The following is a 23,625-nucleotide window of genomic DNA, read 5'->3' on the forward strand; positions in this document are numbered from 1 at the left end:
CAAGTATAAACTAAGTAATCAATCAATCAATCAATCAAATCATATGATATGATTGAATCATCATTCATCATACCACTCCCATTGCATGAGATATAAACCAAATGTATCAAATTTGTTGTAATTTTATGGTCAGTTCCACAGTTACTATAAAATAATATCACTATCAGTCATGCATAATCTGTTCACCCAACTGTGCTTTTATTTCGAAAGAGCCCCCGGTAGCTGTTCCTAACCCGGAAACGCTTGATTGTTATTATGCTAACGCGCTAAGGATGTGTCATCAACAAAACACCCTAGCAGGACGGGGCTGGGAAGTGCAAATATTACACAAAATAAGGAGGATATCCTCTTGTTAATACATTCCTTTGCGATATCGTGCGAATAGTTTCATAGTGACTTTTAGACGGTGCCTGTCACATTGTGTAACACTAACAACCCGCAGCGTTGCATTTAGCAGCTGCTGCTGCTGCTGCTGCTGTTGTTGTTGGCTAACGGGCTAACAGGCTAATAAGCAGCTGACTCCCCGTCCGTCCACTAGTGTCGGTAGGACGGGATAGAGAGAGGCAGAGATGTCCTGCTGCCTGGTGGACTTCTGTCGGGTCCAAGAACTCAGAACCGTCAGGGAGTTCTTGTTTCAGAACGACAAGACGTCAGAGCCAGCTGAGGAGAAGGACCACACAGCAGGTATATTAACTGAATAATGCAGTCACCATGGTAGTTAGTTAGCATGAACTGATGTTTGCTGTGTGACTTCACTAGACAGTGGTTAACTTGTCAATGTTTTAAATGTCAAGCAATAAGGGCTCTGCCCTTTTACTCTGAGGCCCCTTTTCCACCGGTTTTGAACCGGTTCAGTTCTTTTTGGTTCTTAGTCCATGAGCCTGAGCTGCAAAATTGGAATGTTAATTATGAATTGAGTGTGTAAAACCATACCTATATAAATTTGTTTATACGGTAAATTAATATATGATAACCTTTCGATAGTAGTAGCTTTTTCAGATTTTCTATTTTTTGCATATTTCCTATATAATGCCTAATTTGCATATTTAAATGTACAATTTCAGAACATTTCTAATACAACAAAGCATTGTCTTCATGTAAGTAATCAACTGGGGAAGTTTCATGGTGATGAACTATTAATTAAATGTGTACCTATATTCACCTATCACTTATAGGCCTACTGTAGCTGAAAATTACAAAATGTGTGATAAATATGAACACGCTACTCCTGTGGAACGGTTATCATATATCAATTTACTTATATTGACCCTATAAACAATTTAATATAATAGGTATGGTTTTGCACACTCAATTCATAATAACGTTCCAATTTTGGAACTGAACCGGTTTGGTGGAAAAGGGGACTGACAGTCAGAGTTACAGGCTTGTAATTGTAAGGGTTCATTTAAACCCTCCTAAAGGAAGTAAGTAAGTACATTTTATTCATAAAGCACCTTTCGAAAGTTACAAAGTGTTGTAAGTGACACAATATAAAAACAATCAGGTTTTAGTAGTATAATAATGCAAAAAGATATAATCAATACTCAAGGATTAAAACGGAAACAAAACAAACATGGGAAAAATGTTTATGGAACAAAAACGTTTTTAAACTGCTTTTGGGCAAAGGCAGGGCATTCCACAAGGTAGGAGCAAGGTGAAAAGTCCCTATCACCTTTTGTCTTTAACTTTTTCACCAGGATTTTTAGGAGACCTTTATCCGAGGACCAGAGAGGTCTCATATTATCCTTAGATCAAGGATATAAAGTGGGGCCAGTCCATGAAGTCCTTGATGGGTAACCAGTGCAGTCCAGCTAATACCGGGGTTCTGTGTGCTCTATGGTTCGTGTTAGTGAGGATTCTGGCTGCAGCGTTCTGTACTAATTGGAGTCTGGATAATGAGGAGTGGCTCAGCATTGTGTTGTCTTTGCCGTGGGATTAACATTAGCTTCCAGTGAGCCGAGGGACTGCCGAATTGGATTTGATCCCAATGATCAAGATTTCTGTTTTTTCAGCATTTGAGTTGCCATCCAACTTTTGAGTGGTTCAACCACTCCTACAACCAGCAATGTCCGTGCCTATGTGACTACCTATGTGGCCATGAGCAGTGAGCACGAGTATATGACTTATTTGTACCAGTAGGGGGCGCCAGTAACAGAGTGATAGTGCTGCTGTGTTGCCTGCTAATGAGAGAGAGAGAGAGAGAGACAGTCTCAGACTTGACACTGACAAAGGATGTTACTTGTAGTGTGAGTGAGGTTATCATTACAAGGCTTAAATCAGTTAAAAGTAGGTGCTCAAGCTTCAAGATGAGCGCATGGCATGCTTGTTAAAAACAATAACATGCAGAAATGTATAACCATGATGAACCTAGACCGCAATCTCAAACAGTGGTTCTTCTCAGGGATTTTCATGTCCAATGTATTTGGCCATTATTTGAACATATTTTGTACGAAGGAATCCCATAATAGTCTACTTGCCAGTGTGTGTGAACCCGCACATTTTGAGTACCCTAAGTTTTTATGTTAGAAATGTTGAGTTTGGGTCCCCAGAGCTTTTAGAAACTGCCGGATGCTAACTTGCATATGTTGGGCAATTTTCATAATAAGCTGGGGTACCATTAACATCCAATATAAGGCAACATTTTCAACATTTCTTTATGCTTTAAGTAGCATGTGACGGGTCAAACTAGGGGTTTGTGATGACGGCTATGGCAGTTTTTAGCCGAATGAGAGAAGATTGTTGTTGTTAAACATTTTCAAGATTTGTCTCTTGCACAATTTGTCTCTTTTTCTTCAGAAAAAGTAGCAGTTCTACAAGCTCACAACGCGTTGCTTCTAGATTGGCTATTTTCAAGTAGCCCAAACGATTGTCATCATGTTAAACTGGTTTTGAAGCTGTATGTTATAGCTAATATTTCTAGGGAGGGACCCCTGCCCAGATTCCAATTTGGAGAACCACTGAAAGTGAAAACACCTCAAATCATGGCTTTATGAATTCTGTCAGTCACTGCATGTCTAAAGGCAGGTCAGATGGGCGATTATATTTCGCAGCTGGCAAGGTGTGAGTCACACCTCAGCAGTACGTTGCATTTTAACAGTAGGGGGGTGTGTGTGTGTGTGTGTGGGGGGGGGGGAGGGCGTGGAGGTGGAGAGCGAGGCTTATGGATGGAGAGAGAAAACAGTAGGCGTGGAGGGGTGGAGCTAGATTTGATGTTTGTGTGCATTGTGTGAGTCATCTCACTGGAGGTGACGTGAGCAGATAGCTGCTGCACGATGCTCAACAGAGAACGGACACACTCACAGGAATATGGACATGCTGCTGTCACATACACGGTCACATACATAGAGAGAAGACTCACGCATACTCCAGTTTAAAAGGGCCTTGCAAACGTGAAGCGAGGAACGCAGGCGTTGTTGCCTGGACCAACACAGGTCTCCTTCAGGTCTGTTGAAGAGGAGCGCAACAACGCAAGCGTACAAAAAAAGCTAAACAGAATCCAGGTCTGGTGAGTCGCGGGTGTATGCACGTAACGAGCACGCGCACAACATATTCACGGGACCGCACTCACCGCAACGTCTCTGAGCAAAATCGCAGGTCTCATTGAAAATGAACTATAGGCGCGTTTTATCGCTCCCCATTTGCAAGGCCCTTTTAGGTGATAACCTAGTATTCACTGCAGTGGTTGGGAAAACTAACATGACATCACTGAGCCGCTCACCCCACCCCAGCACATCTCCCTGTTTTTACAAACCAATGCGGTGGTTAGGTCATCATCTAAAAACGGAGTATGTGTCCCGCTCCCGCTTAACATGCACACTGCTGCTACTTACAGTATACAGTGCATAATACAAAAGTGGCATGGCAACAGGATTTGTTGCATGTAGACTGTCTTTCAGTTTGGTCATTTTCTTGCCTGGTATGCCTTTAGTTCAGCTTTCATCAGCCCTGCATCTCCTGTCCTGTTCTCTCAGTTTATTTTCCTTTGTATTTGGTATGGACTATGAAGCAGTTTGCTTATATCTTTTGATGGTTTCATCACCTTTCTTTCACCTGTGTGCTATTTGTGTAACATGTGGTTCTTTCTCCCATCATCACTTACTAAAAGGGTAGCAAACAGCGCATTTCGGTCTCAGCTTGGGAGCCAGGTTGAGTGGACCCAGAAATGTGGGTCTGGAAAGTGGAAACCTATTTTGGATATCGTAGACATGCCAAGTTGCTGACATTGTGTTGAACTGTCACAGGTTCATTTTTAGTGAGTTCAGTTAATACCATAAAATGTAATTAGATTGCAGACAGTATATTTTCTTCTCATTTACACAGGAGAGAATGAGCTGTCTTGGGATACTTCTGACTGGGAATCATCATGGGATAATCCCGAAGACAAAGATGACACCACTGCTACCAACAACAGCTCGGTCAGTTATTTTTTTGGGTGGGGTTTGTTTTTAGATTCCTTCTTCGTACAGTATCAGTATCGTACAGAGTCTTTGCTACATTGCCCCCCAATTAGCCCATATGTTATCTACTGTAAGATCCAAGTTCCTCTAACCATATATAACCCACCTCCTTACTGATCACGTTTGTCTCTCTTGTGATTAAATCATTAAATTACTTGTGGGGACAGCAGGGCACGCAGGGAATTAACTATTTTGTCTGCAGCACGCTTTGCAGCTGATGAACTCTGAAATGGCCTCCTCAACCATGTTTTGGTGCATTGCAAAGTGCTGAGTACACTCTGCGTTACAGTCAGATCCAGGTCCATTTGTTTCTCAAGTATCAATCATTTAGCTGGGTAGTACCCACTGAAACCCGCCCCTTCATGGACCAGTGCAGATTCTTATGGCAAATTTGGATTTAGTTTTAGTCATAGCCGTCTTTTGTATACAATAACGTGTGTGTGTGTGTGTGTGTGTGTGTGTGTGTGTGTGTGTGTGTGTGTGTGTGAGAGTGACACACTATATATAATTATATATCATCATTATAGTTAGTGCAACCAAGCATAAAATGACTTGTCCTTTAGTGCTGCTGGCTTAGTTTGTATTTAGTTCACTGAAAAAAAGGTAGTCGTAGTCGACCAACATTTTTCATCATAGTGTTAGTGGAGGAAAGCAACACTGTCACCGTCCTATTGGTCAACGTCAACCTCTGCTCTCTCTCTAGGTGGAGGAGGACGGCGCAGGGCAGGGCAGCGCCCCCTGGATGCAGGACTGCGTGGTGTCCCTGTCGCCCTGTTCCGACATGCTGGTGGTGGCGCGGGAACACAGGGCCGTCTTCCTCTCGGGTATGATGACAAACACACGTGCACTCGCACCGCATGTGAAATGTAGTGTAAATGTAAAGTGTAAAGTGTAAATGGTTGTGTGATGAAGCTGCAAATTTACCCACACTAAATGCATTCATTGTACTGTACATATGTGCACACAAGCTTTTAAAACAACACAAATAAATGTGTCATGCACGTACTGTTTACCCCATTTAGACCCCGAGGCTGCTTTTAAATCCTGACCAAAATTTTCAGAAAAAAATCCTGTTGCTACACACTAAAATGAGACGGATGCTTTCCGGGTTTTAAAGGTATAACAACGTATTCACGAATTTCAAATATATTCCTATACCTGCCGTGTTCGGGACCAACACGGGTGTTTTGATTTGTCTAAACGGTCTGATTGGCGTAGAACTAATTCATTTGTTTTCCAACACCTGTTGGTCCCCAACATGGCAGGTGCAGGGCTACATTTTGAAACTCATGAATGAATTGGCTTTCCCAGTCTTGATGGGTTATTTTTTGCTTACAGCCAAGTGGCGCACAGATGACAACGGCAGAGAGCAGATGACCCTGGCTGTGTCCTGGAGTGGAACGCTCCCCACCGAGGAGGGGTAGGCCTGTCACAATTATTACATAAGCGTCTAATCGCAAGAGGATGAACATGAAACCATGAGAAGGGGATTGATGGGGGCAAGAGGATGAACATGAAACCATGAGGGGCAAGAGGATGAAAATGAACAAAGACGGATTAAACAGATCTTCTCTGGGTTACCAGCAGGGTGGAATGGTTCAGTAAAAGAATCATGAGAACGACAGAGAGAGTGGCTGAGGCTTTGTGTCCTTGAGACAACCGATTGAGATCTGAACTTATTAACACCAGTCATTTATTTTCTCGTGTGCGTGTGTGTGTGTGTGTGTGTGTGTGTTCGTTCTCTCATCAGAGAGTGTGTGAGCAGTGTCATCTGTATACCCCTGGCGAGCCAGAAGAGGTAAGCTACTGTATATTTGTCATTTACCTACTACAGTTGTTTTTTGTATCCTTATGACATCAGATGTTGACAGCCCTGTTTGTGTGTGTGTGTGTGTGTGTGTGTGTGTGTGTGTGTGTGTGTGTGTGTGTGTGTGTGTGTGTGTGTGTGTGTGTGTGTAGGAGTTCAACAGGGCGGCCAGACTGGACATGCATTGTTGTGGGTTTCTCTTCTGGCTATGTGCGCTTTTATACAGAGGTCAGTGTACAGTACAATCAAATTCTTAAATGTTTCCCTCTGTTCTGTATATATTTCATGATTAGGGAATGCCATGCAGTTAAATATGAGCATGTAATGCATCTGACCTCATTCAGTGCCACATGACGCCTATGGACGCCTATCCCGTGACGCCCTCGTTGCCATGGGCGCCTTTGAACGCCCTTTTTTTTTTTTACTTTATCCAGATTTAGAAAATTCCTCTAATCTGGTGTTCAGGTGATGATATTCACATTACATGCACAATTTTATTTATAATGGACTTCGGTGGCAACGAGGGCCAAAACTGGTATCCACCTGTGGCACTGGATGAGTTTCCATCAAAATGATTGTTACCATATCTCAGTAAAATATATTTAAAATGGTCTGAATTGTGAGTGCATAATATCCATGGCATTTTAAACAGGCACATGAAACATGATGCTAAAAACGTGTATACATGTCTTCTCTAATCAAACCGGGGGTATACACTACAGTACATGTCTTTAGGTCCTTTTTTAATGATATGAAATGGGATCGCAATTTTTTGACAGCTCCCTTTGTTGGGCAACACCTTGTTCAGAGCTCCAGGACATGTTTTGTGCATGCGCGCAGCCGTTCACTTCCTTGTTTACGATGAGATCTCACGGACGCTTTTTTTGCATATATTATCTGCTGTCGGGCTGAAACTGTTTCTGCCGGACAGCGACGATGCAATACATTTTGATTGATTTGGTTGACTGAAACATAAGGTTTGTTGCATCTCGTCAGAACGGGGTTCTACTATTGGCCCAGCTGTTGAATGAAGACCCTGTGTTGCGGCTCAAGTGTCGCACGTACGAAATCCCCCGGCATCCTGGAGTCACTGAGCAGGTAAAACGCACAGACGTGGGGAGGGACAGACAGACAGACAGACAGACACATATGTACACACAGAAATTCATTAACCCGTTAAAACCGGGAAATCGCCATTTTAGCTGTATTTTAACCACTTTAACCATTATACTTGGGGCTATTAAAAAATAGCAGATCTACAAGCTCATAGCACGTCACTTTGAATATATATATTTCTTACATTTTTAATTCAATATTTTGCTTCTGTGGGTCCCTGGAACAAAATATTTTGAAATGGGGTCGACGGCCAAATGCATATAATTTTGGGTGTCCTTGACATGAAAAAGTTTGAGCAGCACTGATATAGAAACATACGTTTTTCTGAAAACTGTTGGGATTTTGAAGATGATTTGTAGAACCGGCTTCGTCAGGTCTTGATGGGTGAAGAGGTGCACTACATGCGCTGGTTTCATTATCGGTGTGTTCATTTGGTTCTCTTCCAGCATGAGGAGCTGAGTATCCTCTACCCTGCTGCTCTGGTCACCATCGATGGCTTTAGTCTCTTCCAGTCGCTACGGGCCTGCAGGAACCAGGTGGCCAGAGGTATGACTAGGCCTGTCACAGTTTGACATTTTACTTGATGATGAATTGTCGCTCAAATAATGGAGATTAATTGTTTCTTTCGTTGAACATTGAAACATTGTGAATACAATGTACCTTACCATTGACTACCGTTGCACATTATGTTTAATATAACGTTATACTTAAATGTTAATAGTGGAAATGGCTGTTTTCTCTCCTCATTCACTATTGCGCTGTGTGTTCATACTGTATATGTGGACGAACACGGCGCATGCTGTTACAAGTCAGTCAAGGCAGTTAATTGATCGTGCCGCTGCTTGCACACATGACTTCATGTAATTCATGGCTGTTGGCCAAAAATTATTCCTTGGTGTGATATCATTTATTTATGACCTACATGTGAAATCGGATAAAGATTGTCTCTCTGACTTTGTATTCCGGAAGTCGTATTTGCATAGTCTGGAAGCCAGTGACGCGAAATGTTGTTCTCTTATGCATTTTCCCTCTCTTCCACCTCTCCCATCTCCACCTCATCCACCTGCCGTTCTCCCTTCTCCACCCAGCGGCCGCGGCAGGCAGCGATGTGATCCAACCCCCTCCCCTGGCCTATAAGAAGTGGGGTCTGCAAGAAATGGACACCATTGTAGACCACAGCAGCGTGGGTGAGAGGGACACTGGACTTTCATTTTACTTCAAACCAAATTAACCCTAGCGTCCCTGTTTCGGGCATGTCATTATGTGCAACATTTCTTCAAAAAATGTCAGGTACGCTAGCTCACAACCTGTTGCATTGCATTTCGGGACACAATGTGCGCTTCGTAGAGCAGCTATTTTCCAATATCCAGACTAGAGTATAAATGAGGGCTTACTGTACTGTATGTGGTTAAACTATAGCGGGAGAGATTGATAGATCAAATGTATTATAAGGAAGCTGGCATGTTGACGAACAGAAGACAAAATAATGGGTGGATGTGGTAGATATTGAGCAGTGGTCAGAACAAATCAGTCGATTAGACTCACATGTCTTAGACTCACATGTCTAACTTGTGGTTTCTCCCTTGCCTCCCTGTAAACCTTCCCTCTATTTCTCTACCTTAATTTACATCAACTCTGTCTCCCTCTTTTTGTCTCATTCCTCCTTCACTCTTTCCTTCTTCTCATTTCTCCACCAACCTGCCCCCCCCCCCCCCCCCCCCCTCTCTCTACTAGGCATCATGACACTGTGTGTATTTGACCAGATGAAGAATGCCTCCATCCTGGGGGGGTTCCACGCCTCGGTCAAGGGCAGCCCCCCCGCCATGAGTCAGTACATCACTGTGGGAGGAGGACCATACACAGGCTTCTATTACGCCATTGAGGTAGCGTGTGTGGGGGTGTGTGTGTGTAGGGGGGGGGGGGGGCATATCTCGCATGGTACATGGGTCACAGTGTGCCAGACAGGGATAGGCTAAGATAATGTAAAAGTGTTGATCTCTTTATGTGCTAGTTGTACATGCTTATATATGTTAATTAGGTATGATACTATGGCCACAGAGAATACAGTCTCGTCACCGCTGCGAATAAATATGTGTAATATCAATGTTCTTAATTGTTGTCTGTTTAGAGCATTTATGACGTAAATCATTTGCCAGCCAAGTATATGGACTTTAATGTTTGTTTGGGGCACTAAATTATGACGCAAGACGTCATATGGCCGATATCAATACAGTGGGTGCCCCTCACTTCACACAAGTGTGATTTTTATTTAGCAATTAAATATATAGGGTTCAAGTGGTTGAGCTGACAGGCATAGGTGCATCAACAAAAAGCTAGCAAAGCAGTTGTGTTGATGATAATTTGAGGATAATTTGTGGCTATAGTCCGCTGACTGGCTCAGCTGGTGCTGGTTTCTAGGTCATTGCTATGGCTTTTCCCCCTTTACTGGAATAATAAAGTAACATTTATTCCGAAGTTGATGAAGGTAATGCCAAAATGTTTTATTTAAAAGGCACATTGCCCCTTAATGTTAAAAAATGGCGTTTTAAATGGTTGGCAAGTGGACAATGGACTTGGCAGGATCATGCACTCTTTACCTGGGGGTTTGTACTTAATATAATATTAGTATATATTAGTATATTAACCAGTGTAGCGGTTAGGGCATACGCCTTTAATGCAAAAGGGTGTGGGTTCGAAACCTGTCGGGGATGACAAGGGTACAAACTCTGAATAATGAAAATGTGTTTAGATCTGAGCCAACTTCAGCCAAGTCTCCTGCTGGAGAAGTGTCTGAAGCCTCCAGATGATGATGATGATGATACATACGAGATATTATACTAAATCCAGCGTTGTGTGTATTATCTCTTTCTCTCCCCAGGGAAGTTCCCAACCTCTGCTGTCCCATGTTGCCCTTGCTGTGGCCAGCAAACTCACATCAGCCCTGTTTAGTGCTGCCAGGTCTGTATTTTGTGTGTGTGTGTGTGTGTGTGTGTGTGTGTGTGTGTGTGTGTGTGTGTGTGTGTGTGTGTGTGTGTGTGTGTGTGTGTGTGTGTGTGTGTGTGTGTGTGTGTGTGTGTGTGGTCCTGCGAGTCCACAGCACCTAGTTATACTGTACTAAAGTAAGTATTCAAAACTACAAATTACGAAATACATTTTCAGCAATCAAAGTAGTTAAGTTGTAGAAATTGATCTACAAGCTCCCAACGCGTATGCATTGTGAGGCTTTGTGAGCTTGTAGTTTGTCTATTTTCACTATATTTTAAATAGTGGATAATTCATAATATATTTCTTTAAGGCTGGGTCCCAAAAGACTCCTTTCCGAGAAATACAGTGGAGTCAATATTTCTGTTTCAAATGTAGTGGAGTGAAAGTCATCAGTTTACAAAAAAAACAAATTTACTGAAGCTACTGTGCACCACTGTGCATTAATGCTGCTACTGCACCAGCCAACAAAACGGTTAAATCAATACTGAACTATAGCCTGTTGTCCCCTGGCAGCGTCTCCTCCATCCACACCTCTCTCCACTGTCTCCTTTTATATCTCACTTTTCATTTTATTACCACTCTGCCGTGTATTCATTTCTCGGCTTATCTTTTTTCATCTTGCTGTCTCACTCTGTTTCCCCCTCCCTCTTCTCTCAGATTATTTAAAGTTCGATTAATTAGCCCAGGCGTTGCAGCCTGACAGCGCGTTGCATGTTCGGATCTCGATCCTACAGTATCAATAAAGGCATAAAAAGCCCCAAAATGAATCTGTCTCTGTCTCTCTCAGTGGGTGGTTAGGTTGGAAGAACAAGAGTGAAGAGGAACCAGCTCAGAAACAGAAGCCCAAAGTGGAAGCGGCTACACCCCTGGGAGTCAGGTAACCAACGACCCTTTCTCTCTTACATGTAAGAACAACATACATTACATGTTGTTCTTCAATGAAGATACGTGATGATCAGGCGAAAGAGATTACACAGGTTGTTGTGAGCAAAATGTGCAAAAAATTTTGCAACTAGCGTACAGTAGACCTCCGTGTCAAAACCCACGCAATCGGGCCAATGTTGTAGTTTCTTGGCGACACACAGTCTCCATTTGACGATTCTCTTGGGGCAGGTTTGGTCTCCCGGACTCTCGTCGCCACGGGGAGTCCATCTGTCTGTCCCCCTGCAACACGCTGGCCGGAGTGACGGACGACTTTGGACGAGTCACACTGCTGGACGTGGCCAGAGGCATCGCCATCCGCATGTGGAAGGGTGAGGAGAAAGAATATCCAGTAGGGAGGAGGAGAAACTGTATCAGTCAAAATGCACTAATTACAACTTCACCAAAATGAGAATGCTTTATTGTTCTATAATTATGAAATTAAAAGTTACAAAAACAACTATAATTTTTCTATTTTCATAATTTATTATTATTATTATTATTATTTGTATAATTTATTGCAGATGAATTGAGAATAATTTGAGAACATAATCATTTACAGTCATGCACAGTTTAAGCCCTAAATAGTCAGGAAATTACATTTCTATGAATATATCATCTGTCGGGTGGAAACCTCATGTCCAAAACTATTAATTTTCTAATTCAAAAATTGCAAAAGTAGCCGTGCTACTTCTGATGCTTTTGTGTGACGTTGTAGTATGATGAAGTAGGGCGTTTATTTAGTATAAAAACAAACATTGAAACATGGAGATAAAATTTCTGCCCGACAGCAAACAATATTAGAGGCGTATCCATTGAGGAGGTCTTAAACATAATTTGTCTATCTCTAGGTTACCGTGATGCCCAGCTGGGCTGGGTGCAGGTGTCTGAAAGGCGAGGCGAGCGGGAGTCTTCCCCCTCGACACCCCTCCCCCGACGCCATGCCCAGTTCCTGGTCATCTACGCCCCCCGCAGGGGCATCCTGGAGGTGTGGGGCACGCAGCAGGGTCCCCGCGTGGGGGCCTTCACCGTGGGCAAACACTGCAGGTACTGTATGCACTCGGCCTCAATCTGGCAATGGTTAATGAGTGATAGGGGGACAGAAAATCATTAACTTATTTTTTTATTCTATTTTTCATATAGAAAATCATCAACTTCCATCATTACATTACATTTCAGTTTGAGAACCATGCATATTGAGACTTTGGAGGTCGTATCGCCCCGGGCTCTGGTTCAAACAAAACACAACTTCACGCTTTGAGAATAAGGACGCACACAAAGATTAGCCTCGCGTAGCCAGCCTTCATCGGCCTTTGCAATGCATATATTGCCCCGGGCAGATTAAGTCTGGGCCCCTCTCAATTGTGGGAGGACTTCACGGCCCCGAAGTGGTGACGAGCCAACCAGATTCGTCTGGAACCAGGCAATAACCAACCAGGGCCCAGTATGCAAAATCACAACAGGGTGGGACGGACATAACCAATATCCACGCAGTGATATTAGTATCGCTACGCAAGGCTATACACAAAAATAGCAACAGCAAAGCATATCTCTAATGTTCTTCCAGACTGCTGTACGCCGGCTACCGTCTGATGGGCGTGAACAGTGTGACCAGTCAGGGCTGGCAGCTCCACACCCAGCAGGTGTGTCTGCTGGACCCCACCACCGGAGGTCTGAGGACCATCACCGTGCCCTTCCACCTGGCCCTCAGGTTGACCCTCCTCCTGCTTGTTTAACCACGTTCTTTGGTAAAGATCTATCCCGTTTATGCACAGAATAGGCAAACCTAATGGTTTTTTTTCCTGACCTATAGTGACAAGAAGAGTGAGAGAGCCAAAGACATGCACCTGCTGAAGAGACTGGCCACCTTACTGAGGAGCAGAGAGGTGGAGCCTGGTAAGACATGGAGTCAGGGATGAGACTAGATGGAGGTATTGGAAACATGAGCCCATTTCCAATATCCTACATTTCGGTCACTCACTCACTCACTCACACTCGATCAGTCCAGTGGCGGTGTTGCAGTGAAATTCGTACCCTGCTGAAATTTGTGACAATCATGTAGACATCACATAACGTCAGTGTCCGAGCGTAAATCATTGCGGTTTCTTTATTAGCAGAGTTCAACCTAGCTGTATTTAGGCAACATATTTAAAGACCTCCATGTACGTTATGTGAACTCCACAAGATGGTCACATATTTCAGCAGGTCACCAATTTCCCCGTAATACTGGCATGCTGGAGTGACTGAGTGTGAGTGAGCGAGTGTGAGTGAGTGAGCAAGTGTGAGCGAGCGAGTGTGAGTGAGCGAGTGGCCGAGATTCTGGGTATTGGAATTTGGCTATAGACAAAGAAAGGTAGACGCCTCCTCCGTCTCTAGAGCGTCTGTAAAAAAGGGAAGGCAACATGGAAGGCAAGCTTCTGGAATTGTGAAGCACGCTTTTGCGGGACTCCCTCTTTCCCAGAGGCACTCCTCATGCCAATAAAGCTCCTTTTTAATTGAATTTAAGTCCCGGAAAAAATACACTCTGATTGGCCGATAGGCACTGGGCAGCATGCCTTCCGTAATTCCTCCTTGCCTTTGTACAGGTCGCTCCAATGAACTGCAGTGGCGAATGAGGTATGTAGGTTTTTGTATCGATGATTTGAAGTGTCATACTGATCTGACTGTCTTTGCTCTAATTCTCTTCAGACATTTTGGAGAGTGAAGCCAAGAGTGTGCTGCTAGAAATCAAACATCCTGCCATTAAGAAGCAGGTGATGAGACAGACACACACACACACACACACACACGATGTGACAATGATATGAACATGCTTTTCAATATGTTTTGTTTCATTTTGTTTATCTTCAGGCATTGGAGTCTCTGCTGTCCAATAAGAATGCTCCCATCTCCTGCCTGACCAATGTCACACGCGCCTTACACAACAGTTTCAAGGAGCGAGGTGAAGTATAAGAGCTCTCCCTACACTTTTTTCAACCAGCTCTGAAATTGGAAGGTCAGCGGTTAAATCCCCAGCCATATAAAAATAGGACCCAATGCCTCCCTGCTTTGCACTCAGCATCAAGGGTTGTTTTGGGGGTAAGTTCCTGCTAATGCTAGTGTCCTGTCCAGGGGATGTACAGTACTTGTACATCAAGCTGCCTTTGCAGTGACAGGTACTGAAAGGTGAGGTGAATCATGGATGTATTTCAATCCATTTTATCAGAGAGGATTTTCTTAGCCTCAAGTAATGTAAAAACGGTTGCAATACTCTCTGCCTCCCCAAGGCTACGTAGGTGTTAATCAAATCAAATGAAGAGCTCGCAATCATGTTAACGACAGGATATCTGTACATCTCTGGTCTGAATTAGCATATGATTGCTAATGTTTGTCTGTACTGTATGTGTCCATTGTAGATCCTGAAGCAGTGGATGAAGCGTTGCTTCAACTCTGCTCCTCTCAACTCAAACTGCTTCAGCTTTATTCAGACATCCAACAGCTGCAATCTGCCACAGACACAGAACCATGCCCTGAAGCTGTGAGCGCACACACCCACCCACACACACACACACACACACACACACACACACACACACACACAGGGCTGTCAACATGTCATTATGTATCATTATCCAATGTTGCTGCCCACCAATGCCATGGAATATATAATAACTTCAAAACAAGAACCGTAGGTTGCATTGAAGGAGAAAGTATCACGTTTTTAATGGGAAACCACACAGAAACACATTTCCAGAAAGATTTCCACTTTACTTTACTGGGTTGCTCTTGGGCTGTCTGTCATGCAGCAAAGGTCGTCAGGATCGGGACTACCAGCCTAGGTGCCTAGACCGCTCGGCCTGGTGAATGAGCCTATGTTGTTGACGGTAATCATCCTGCTGCATTTTAACAGTATTAGTAGTCAGGCCTGAATCATTCTGCACGCAACTGTACATTAATGTTACAGAGATATTGAATACAAGTTGCTCATTGTTTGTCAGCAGTCTGTGTGTGACCCTCTTGAACGTTGATGTGAAGACTTCCACTTTATTGACAGACAAGTCGACTTACAGAAATCTGAAGAATATGGTTTAATGCACACCGCTTCAGCATTTGCTCTTGTGCTGAAATCTCGAGGTGTTCCACAATCCAACTAGTTACTGTGGTTGATCTAGGATTGGGCAGTAGCCAACTAGCTCTTCTGGAGAGAGACTGAGTGAAGGGTGAATTTATTGAGTTGTAACACATGGATGGTCAGGTTACATTTCTACACTGTCGATTAGATTTACATTTACTGGTCAACATCGATGATGTTGGTTGTTTGTCACCATGGACCTGATCAAGATCCTTATCATCGTCATTGTCTTGGTTCCACGCTAGGTGGAGTCCCTGGAGGGCCTGGAGGTGGAGTTGTCTCGCTTGGCTCCCACCCTGGAGCGCTATGCCCAGCTCACCACACGGCCCAGTGTCTCCTTCGCCCAGGACTCCCCTGACATTCTGCTGCCCGCCCGCACCTTCCTCTCTCAGCTGGAGTGCGCCGAGACTGGGGAGGTGAACGTGGTCCGCGGCTCTGACACAGACTGGAACCAGCTAGGTGAACGAACGCACGTGCACACACACACACACACACACACACAGTAAACTAATAATATTAGCACTTTCAGCAAAATAATTATCAATATCTTGCTAATGCATCATTCATATGTACATTGTACAACCTCCATGATGTTTTCTTTTCAACTAATTCGAGAAAATGTCTAAAACATTATGGCTCTTGTGACTTTACAAGAGCCACTGAACAACGCCTTTCATCCTCCGTGTCACACCCATACTGTCGAGCGTATACTGTAGGCGGCTGAGAATGTGTACTTGTGTGTGTCCTGTCTGTGCAGGGAGCTTCCTTTTATGGGGATGTCTGTGTGGAGAGAGCCCAATCCACAGCGTGTGTGACACACTACAGAAGGCAGGGGTCAGTCCACAGCAGCTGCTGGTAAGACAAAAGGGAGATTGGGGGGATACATCGATGGTTCTCCAACTTGTTAATTTCATGCACCTGGTACCATGACCGTGTACCACCCAAGTTTAGAACATGGGAACGTTCTCATTCTACTGCTCTGCCACCTAAATGTGGAATGCCCTGTGAGGAGAGCGGGCACGGCTTTCCGCATGGCTCTCAAACGCGATGTGCCTAGATTATTCTCGTGAGTTGTGGACGCATATTGATTTTGAGATGTTTCCTCAATGTGGAAGTGGTGCAACTGGTACAAGTTGCAACAACTTTTGCAGGGAACTATAGCGTCGCATTTATTGCACTCTCTGTTAACCACACTTTGGAGATCTCTTCGACATACTGTCCCACTCGTTCCGCGGCGGTGAGCGGTCGCTGAATGCACAGAACAGTGGGCGTATCCTCCCCGGCCCCACACACTCATGTAGGTGGGGTGACGACGTCACCCCAGGCTCTGCTTGCCTTGCATGCACAGACACAGCGGAGCTAAATGACGACTGATGAGAACCGTTTGGGGAACGGTTCTCCGTCTCCGGATCCGCAATGTCGGAAACCGGGTCTGAAATGGACCCGGTTCCGAATCCCAACCCTACCGACGACGACGCCATCCATTAAATGGTGTATAAAAATAAAACATATGTAGGTCATTTTCCCTTTTTTTTTTTTACATATATTGTTTGTATTTGTTGATGACATGTAATATTGTGTTAATCTTTGTATGCTATGTTGATGAATTGAATGCATCGGACCACAATGGAAACAAGTCTCTTTTTTTGTGTTATCCTTTTAGCTTTTATGTCTTACTATATGTGCTATTTACATTTCAGACTAATAATTGTCTTGATTAGTCAAATACAAAAAACATGTTTAGTATGCATTTGGCGATGGATGGACCCCAATAACGTTTGAGAGTGCACAATTGGAATTATAGAACCATAATAATAAGGGTCCATTTGGATCACTACATTTGCTGGGGGACCCCCTGGAACCGCCACACAGACCCCTAGATGCATGAATGGACGGAGGAGAGAAGTGATGAGTTGAGAGGAGTGACCGTGTTAATGTGTGTAGTAGGGAGACTGAAGAATATACGGTATTGATATTTTATGCAGACAGTGGCCTTGTGGTTAGAGTGTCTGCCCTGAGACTGGGAGGTCGGGGGTTCGATCCCCGGCCGGGTCATACCAAAGACTGTAAAAATGGGACCCAATGCCTCCCTGCTGGGCACTCAGCATCAAAGGGTTGGATTGGGGGGTCAAATCTACTAATCAAATGATTCCCGAGCGCGGCACGGCCTGCGGCGCACTGCAGATGGGTCAAATGCGGAGAACAAATTTCACTGCGGTAACGTCACGTGTGTGACAAATCGTACGACTTTGACTTGACTTCGATTCAATTCTCATTTTAAATTTGGAACAAGGAACATCTCTACTGCAGGATAGTGACTGGTCATTCTTTTTACGGTATTTTCCTTATGTTTAGCCCCGGAAAACAACCTGCTGGTTGGTCGACCGGGGACCAATCGGAAAGGGGTGACAAAATGGGTGAATTAATGAATGGGTTGTTCAGTCCAGGACAATAAGAGGCCTCCTCCTTGTCTGTTTTGTCTCCTCTCCTTGTGTGAAGTCTCTGTTGCTGAGCGTGTGGCTGCACAGGGAGAAAGATGTTCTGAAGAAGCCAGAGATGACCGCTCGGAACCTGCACGCTCTTCTCACTGCCCTCAGCAACATGAAAGGTGAGTACGGTGGAGATGTCTTGCCATACTTATTACTTCTGTCTCCCCTCATTGATCCAGTCGAGTGTCGCTTTCTTGGGTATTCCCTCTTCTTACAATCTCAGGTGATAACTGTTGGAGCAAATTTGTTTTAAAGGGATATTTCACTTTCAAAAAAATGTTGGGGTTATTTTATCATCTACTTTTGTGAACACCCCGGACAGTTTTTAAGTTGCTTGATTCAGTATATAGATATTTGATATTAATTGTATCTGCCCCGCCCCCTTCCCATACAAACCCAATGTAACTTCAACCTCCATTTTAACCATCATAGATACACTGTATGTTTATTCATTCATCTTAGTAGCTGGAGCACCAATATATGTTTGTATATACCGGTATATACAATAAATCACACCCGTGTGAAGTGAGGGGCGCTCCTATCATCATACATCATCTCATTCTGGCCAATCACAATTTGCGTCCTCACTTTTGTCATCAAGGTTTGTGTTTACAAAATTTTGTGTTGAACAAACCTTCAAAACTAGTCATAGGACACGGTAGCAAAACAATGTTTGTGTTTACTTTACACAAACTCTCAAAGCTGGACATGGGGACTATAGTGCCCCTCAATAAAATAATGGTGCTGGCGTTGACGTTTAAACCTTCAATTCACTGAGTATTTCATATATATATTTCTTAAGTGGCTAGTTGTCGGAGGACAAAAATACAACAAGAAAACAAAGTCATTACGTTTGAGACTGTGCTGAATCTAAAGCTGCCTCTTCCTGCCATTCTTCTGCTGTGCACACAGGTGTGGTAGAGGCATCATGGGACCCCCAGTCTCTCTCCCCCTGGTGGCAGCAGGTGCGCGGTGCCTGTGTTCAATCCCACAGCCCGGCCGCCGCCTTGCTAGCTGCACTGGTGGCTCACCGCGCTGCTAAAACTAACATCACCAGCCTGGGAGACAGCAAGGTAGGGACACATACACACAGTAAATAATTACCTTTTGTTAATTGTGTCCGTTAGTAACTCAGAGAACATACAAACCAGGTGAACCCAGATTTGTACACGCTCAGAGTTAAATGAACACTTTTTTTACACGATTTTATTCTACACACACAGACTGGCATGTTGTGTTCTGTGTCATCGTGTGTGTGTGTGCGCACGTCCATGTGCTATAACTTTTTACTATACCTTTTGAGGGCCAAATGGTCACGGTTAGCTGGGGTTTGGAAAAAAACTACGCACCTGGGATTGATATAAACTGATCTAAAGTGTAGTAGGAAACGCGCATTTTAGAATGGTTGATTGTTTTGTGGTTAAAAACAAAAAAAGATTGGGGTTGGGGCTATCACGTGTCACAGCGTGGCACGTTGTGAGTTTATAGATGTACTTCTGCAATTTTTGGGCTGTTTTTGTGTGCTCTCAATAATTATGGTAATACGTGTGTGTCTGTGTGCGTGTGCGTGTGCGCGCGCGTGCGTGCAGCTGCAGGCAGAGTGGGAAGCTGTGTCTCTGGAACTGGAACAGTGGGCTGTGTGTGTCCGCCAGCTGGAGGACATGCTGGCTCTGCAGACCCTCCTGTGGGTACCTCCTCCTCCACACGGGGCAGCATCGGGCAGTGCGCCACCTCAGTACTCTGTGAAAACCCTGCTGGAAGGAGGACGGGGTAACAACGCTTTGTACTGCAGTCCATGCATTGTTTTGTGAGCTTGGAAAGGCACGTTTGACTGTCAAGGTTTCAGCCTCCAGGAAGAAACCCTAAATGCAAAGAGAAGACATCATTGCACATCACAACCACACCAAGTGGTCTAATGATGTACTAGTCACCTCATAAACACATGAAAAAAATACAAAAATCACGGCACATCTTTAAGTTCACACCAGCAAGGTTTACAAAGGCTGCCGAGTGTCACACCTAGTGGGAACTAAGGAAGGAATATAGGAATAAGCCAGAATAAATAAGCCCACTGTTTGACCTGCTAACTCCTGTCATGTAGGTGTTAAGCGACGTGTGCTTGACGTCATTATTAACATAGCGTCTCCCCCCCCCCCCCCCCCCCAAAGATGTTATCACCAATGCAACACTGTCCGTGTGTGTCCGTGTCTGTGTATGTGCGGTGCAGGCGGCATAGCAGACAGCGTGTCAAAGTGGGTGTTCAGGCAGGACTTGGCCCCGGCGCGGCTGGCGGGCATCCTCCAGAGGAGAGCAGAGAAGCAGGCTGACCACAGCTCAGGAGGAGAGGAGGCCAAAGAAGACCACACTCAGCCTGATGCCGAGTTAGACAGGACAGCAGGTCTGTGCTTTCAGTGATTATCATCATCACTGGCATTAGATAAATCATCCACATACTGTACATACAGAACATCACACATGCTTTTGTGTTTTTAATCACTTAAACCAGGGCTTTTTCAGCCCTTTTCATATCAAGGCCCATTTTTTTTTTGGCATTTGAGCCACGGACCACCATTTGATGAGATTTAGCCTCTCAGACTAAATGGCTTCTCATTACTTTTATATTAAATGAAATGACACCACACTTACAGGGTTCACAGTGGCAGTATATGCCACTTCTAACTACAGTACTCTATACACCAGATTTAAATGCCACTTTAGTTTGGAATCAAGTCAAAGTCAATTCACACCGTCCGCGGTTCTCTTCCAGAGTTGCTGGTGACCGTGTGCCAGCGATTCCCAGACTCCCTCTCTGCTGACCTCCTGTACGCCCACTGCTGCTGGGAATACGTGGTTCAGTGGAACAAAGACCCCGAGGTATGCACATAAAGATAAGGTTACCCAGACAGAGCACACATATTTATATACATATATATATATTGTATACGTTATGTTTTAATCTAGATTTAGAGTAGCCAATTATTTTTTTTACCCCAATGTAGTCGTTATTCCAATGAATTCCTCCCCACACACATTTCTGTGTTGTCACTACTTACTCACCTGCTAGTGAGGAGCCTTCCTACTCCTCCAGTCCAAAGCTCCCTGCTGACAAGGTGCCGCCCCCAGCCCGTAGGAGTACATGCAATGACCATCATCCTCCCCGCCCGGCTTCCCTCCCCCAAACACAAGCCAGTTGTGTTCTCATAGACTCCCGACAAAGCCGGATGCACCACGGTGGTTCTGAACCCACAACCTCCGTGGTACTGGGCAGGGACTTCACCACTGCGCCGACCCGAGCGCTAACGGCGCACACCGTTTTATACATGCACACATGTCACCTTATGACAGTGTTTAGCTGTTCCAGGAGTCTACTGTTCCAGTAGACTCTGGTACACATACTGTAGGAGTTATCCGTCTTGCTTAACCTATTAATTAATCTATTGTTTTAGATTTTAGCTATAGTATATATTTATAGTGACATACGTTTTTTCAGAAAAGTCTTCTAAAAAGATAAGATACGAAGAAAATCTTGACTGTTTGAAACGTATTGAATAATTTTGCATTTTTTTCACGCAAATCTTCACAAGACGTTTTGAGAACCACTGATTTCGCAGGCATTTATCAAATCGGTGCCTGAAGACACATTTAACTCTTGTGGTGATCAAACCATCGCTCTCTGTTGTTAATTTGTCCCTAATTTCTCTCTCTTACTTTCTCTTCCCAGGAGGGTCGATATCTGTGTTGGGCTGTCGACCACCTGAAGCTGGTCTCAAGTCCACACATCCAACTAGGTGAGTAAGTTGGTAGCTACGTGTTCAGATACCATTATGAGTGCTGCAACTATTCTGTTACTGGATGTGACCATCTATTCAGAGCACCCATTTAGGCCTGACATCGAAATAAATAAAAAGTCTTCTGAAAGAATATTATATTCAAAGATTTGTGTCACATTTTCACGATTTTTCAATAGCTAAAATATAACATAATGCTTAGTTAAAACACCAAAAGGGGTTCCCATACAGAATGGGTTAATATGATTCATTGCAATGCAGTGGACTGCAATATTTGATTGAATCTGAGTGGTGAATCTGAGAGTCTTGTACAAATATACTGTAATCAGCTAATTGTTTGTGACCAGCGAAACGATTGACGGCATCAGTTTGTGCCTATAAAGTATAATTAATCCCATATGGAAGTGACGGAATATTTGTCTACAATGTGATTCTCTTGACAGGTATATCTTCAATGATGTGGAGCACCTTCATTGTCAAACGATTCTCAGCGGCAGCCTTCCTCATGGAAAAGGTAAAGAGTAAAGACCCATCGATGCATATTCATTTCACACACATACTCCTGTACTGTACGTGCATGGCGGACTAGAATCTCTTGTCCTCATCTGAAATATTTCTTTTTTTAGGTGGGGAAGGTGCCCAAAGATCGTTTATGTCGAAGGGTAAGGGTTTGTTTTTGTCATTTTTCAGAACAAAAGAATTCTGCTCTTGTATACAAGATGTAACGAAGACATATTCAACCTTGTTCATTGACATTCTGCATACCACCTTGATCAGATGACTTCACTAGATGTTAAGTCATCTACAAGGTGTCGATGTAGATCGGCTTGTTGAACAATTCTTAAATGTTTTTCAAACTAGTAAAAAATGGGGATAAGGGGTCGGGGGTGGTGCAATATAGGGCCCCTTGTCTCCACTATTTTGGTGTTGGTGCTACCTGTTCTGATAAAATGTGCCACAAGGCATGGTCATTTTCCAGTCCATGCGTTCCTGTGTTATTGTCTGTTGAAAATGGAATGGTGGTCGCTGCAGAAGTGGAACAGTACAGCAAGGGAGATTGAGGCGTTCTATGAAAACGGTTTAAGTGCCAGAGACGTTAAGACGAGTTGAATCCAATTATGCACTGATTGCCATGGACGATAAGACAAGTTTTTGGGGGGGAAAAATATATCCATATTTAGAAAATTCCTCTAATCTGGTGTACAGGTGATGACATGCACATTACATGCATAATAGAATTACACTTTCTTTCTTTTTTTTATAATGGGCTAATTGGCAACGAAAGCCAAAACTGGTGACCACCAGGTGGCGCTGAAAGAGTCCTAACGAGGGACTGGACGGGAGCTGTATTTTTGCAACCGCATGTGATTTCCTGGTTTCTGGTTTCAACGAGACTCGAACAGTGGATCATAGGTTGTAGAGAAGAATAAACTGAAAACACACAACTTACCTAAGGATGAACATGCGTAGAAGCCATGAGGTTTTGAGTGCCTCTCTGTTCCATCTGTGTGCAGGACGTGGGAATGGGAGACAAAGCCTTGACGTCCTTCCTGGGTTCCTGTGCCCAGCTGCTGCAGATCCTCATGGAGGTGACTGGAGTATTGGTTTACAATCACTGCCCTTTGTCTTTTATAAATCACTATGTAAGTAAACGTACAACGGAGGGAAGCATGGCGAATGAGCAGCCAACAACGGCACCAGTAAATAGACCACAGCATGAGCCCTGAATGAACCCCGTTGGCTCCAGCACTAGCCACGCTGAACATGCAGCAGTTATTTTTATTCTGAATAAGCCTAACAATCAAAAGCTACAGCTGATGGGGTTGACTCCCGAATGATTCAATCGTTGCTGTCGGGCAGAAACCTTGTATCTCCATATTTTAACTTTGGGGGGGGGGGTTCCCACCAAATTAACACCCTACTTGATCATACTACAGCGAAGCGTCACAGA

General features: G+C 44.0%; 1 protein-coding gene across 3 annotated transcripts in view; it reads left to right on the forward strand.

Annotated features, from left to right (window-relative positions):
* The first annotated feature begins 270 nt into the window (after positions 1-270).
* Positions 271-23,625, forward strand: part of rab3gap2 (RAB3 GTPase activating protein subunit 2 (non-catalytic)) — a 28,375-nt gene continuing 5,020 nt past the window's right edge. The window contains exons 1-30 of one of the 3 annotated variants that reach the window (XM_080784752.1): positions 271-684; positions 4,321-4,415; positions 5,161-5,281; positions 5,796-5,877; positions 6,208-6,255; positions 6,417-6,492; positions 7,261-7,362; positions 7,827-7,926; positions 8,469-8,567; positions 9,115-9,263; positions 10,259-10,338; positions 11,153-11,242; positions 11,479-11,618; positions 12,138-12,333; positions 12,854-12,997; positions 13,100-13,182; positions 13,975-14,039; positions 14,137-14,227; positions 14,682-14,803; positions 15,643-15,856; positions 16,155-16,252; positions 17,897-18,005; positions 18,799-18,959; positions 19,476-19,656; positions 20,114-20,284; positions 20,654-20,760; positions 21,608-21,674; positions 22,118-22,188; positions 22,301-22,336; positions 23,189-23,317. In XM_080784752.1, coding sequence (XP_080640878.1) covers positions 570-684; positions 4,321-4,415; positions 5,161-5,281; positions 5,796-5,877; positions 6,208-6,255; positions 6,417-6,492; positions 7,261-7,362; positions 7,827-7,926; positions 8,469-8,567; positions 9,115-9,263; positions 10,259-10,338; positions 11,153-11,242; positions 11,479-11,618; positions 12,138-12,333; positions 12,854-12,997; positions 13,100-13,182; positions 13,975-14,039; positions 14,137-14,227; positions 14,682-14,803; positions 15,643-15,856; positions 16,155-16,252; positions 17,897-18,005; positions 18,799-18,959; positions 19,476-19,656; positions 20,114-20,284; positions 20,654-20,760; positions 21,608-21,674; positions 22,118-22,188; positions 22,301-22,336; positions 23,189-23,317 — 3,342 coding nt within the window. In that variant the 5' untranslated portion in view covers positions 271-569. The remainder of the gene's footprint in view (positions 685-4,320; positions 4,416-5,160; positions 5,282-5,795; positions 5,878-6,207; positions 6,256-6,416; positions 6,493-7,260; positions 7,363-7,826; positions 7,927-8,468; positions 8,568-9,114; positions 9,264-10,258; positions 10,339-11,152; positions 11,243-11,478; positions 11,619-12,137; positions 12,334-12,853; positions 12,998-13,099; positions 13,183-13,974; positions 14,040-14,136; positions 14,228-14,681; positions 14,804-15,642; positions 15,857-16,154; positions 16,253-17,896; positions 18,006-18,798; positions 18,960-19,475; positions 19,657-20,113; positions 20,285-20,653; positions 20,761-21,607; positions 21,675-22,117; positions 22,189-22,300; positions 22,337-23,188; positions 23,318-23,625) is intronic. The other 2 variants (XM_080784754.1, XM_080784753.1) reach the window with 2 other exon arrangements.

Source organism: Protomyctophum bolini (assembly GCF_963924005.1).
Source record: "Protomyctophum bolini genome assembly, chromosome: 15".
Classification (NCBI taxonomy): Eukaryota; Metazoa; Chordata; class Actinopteri; order Myctophiformes; family Myctophidae; genus Protomyctophum; species Protomyctophum bolini.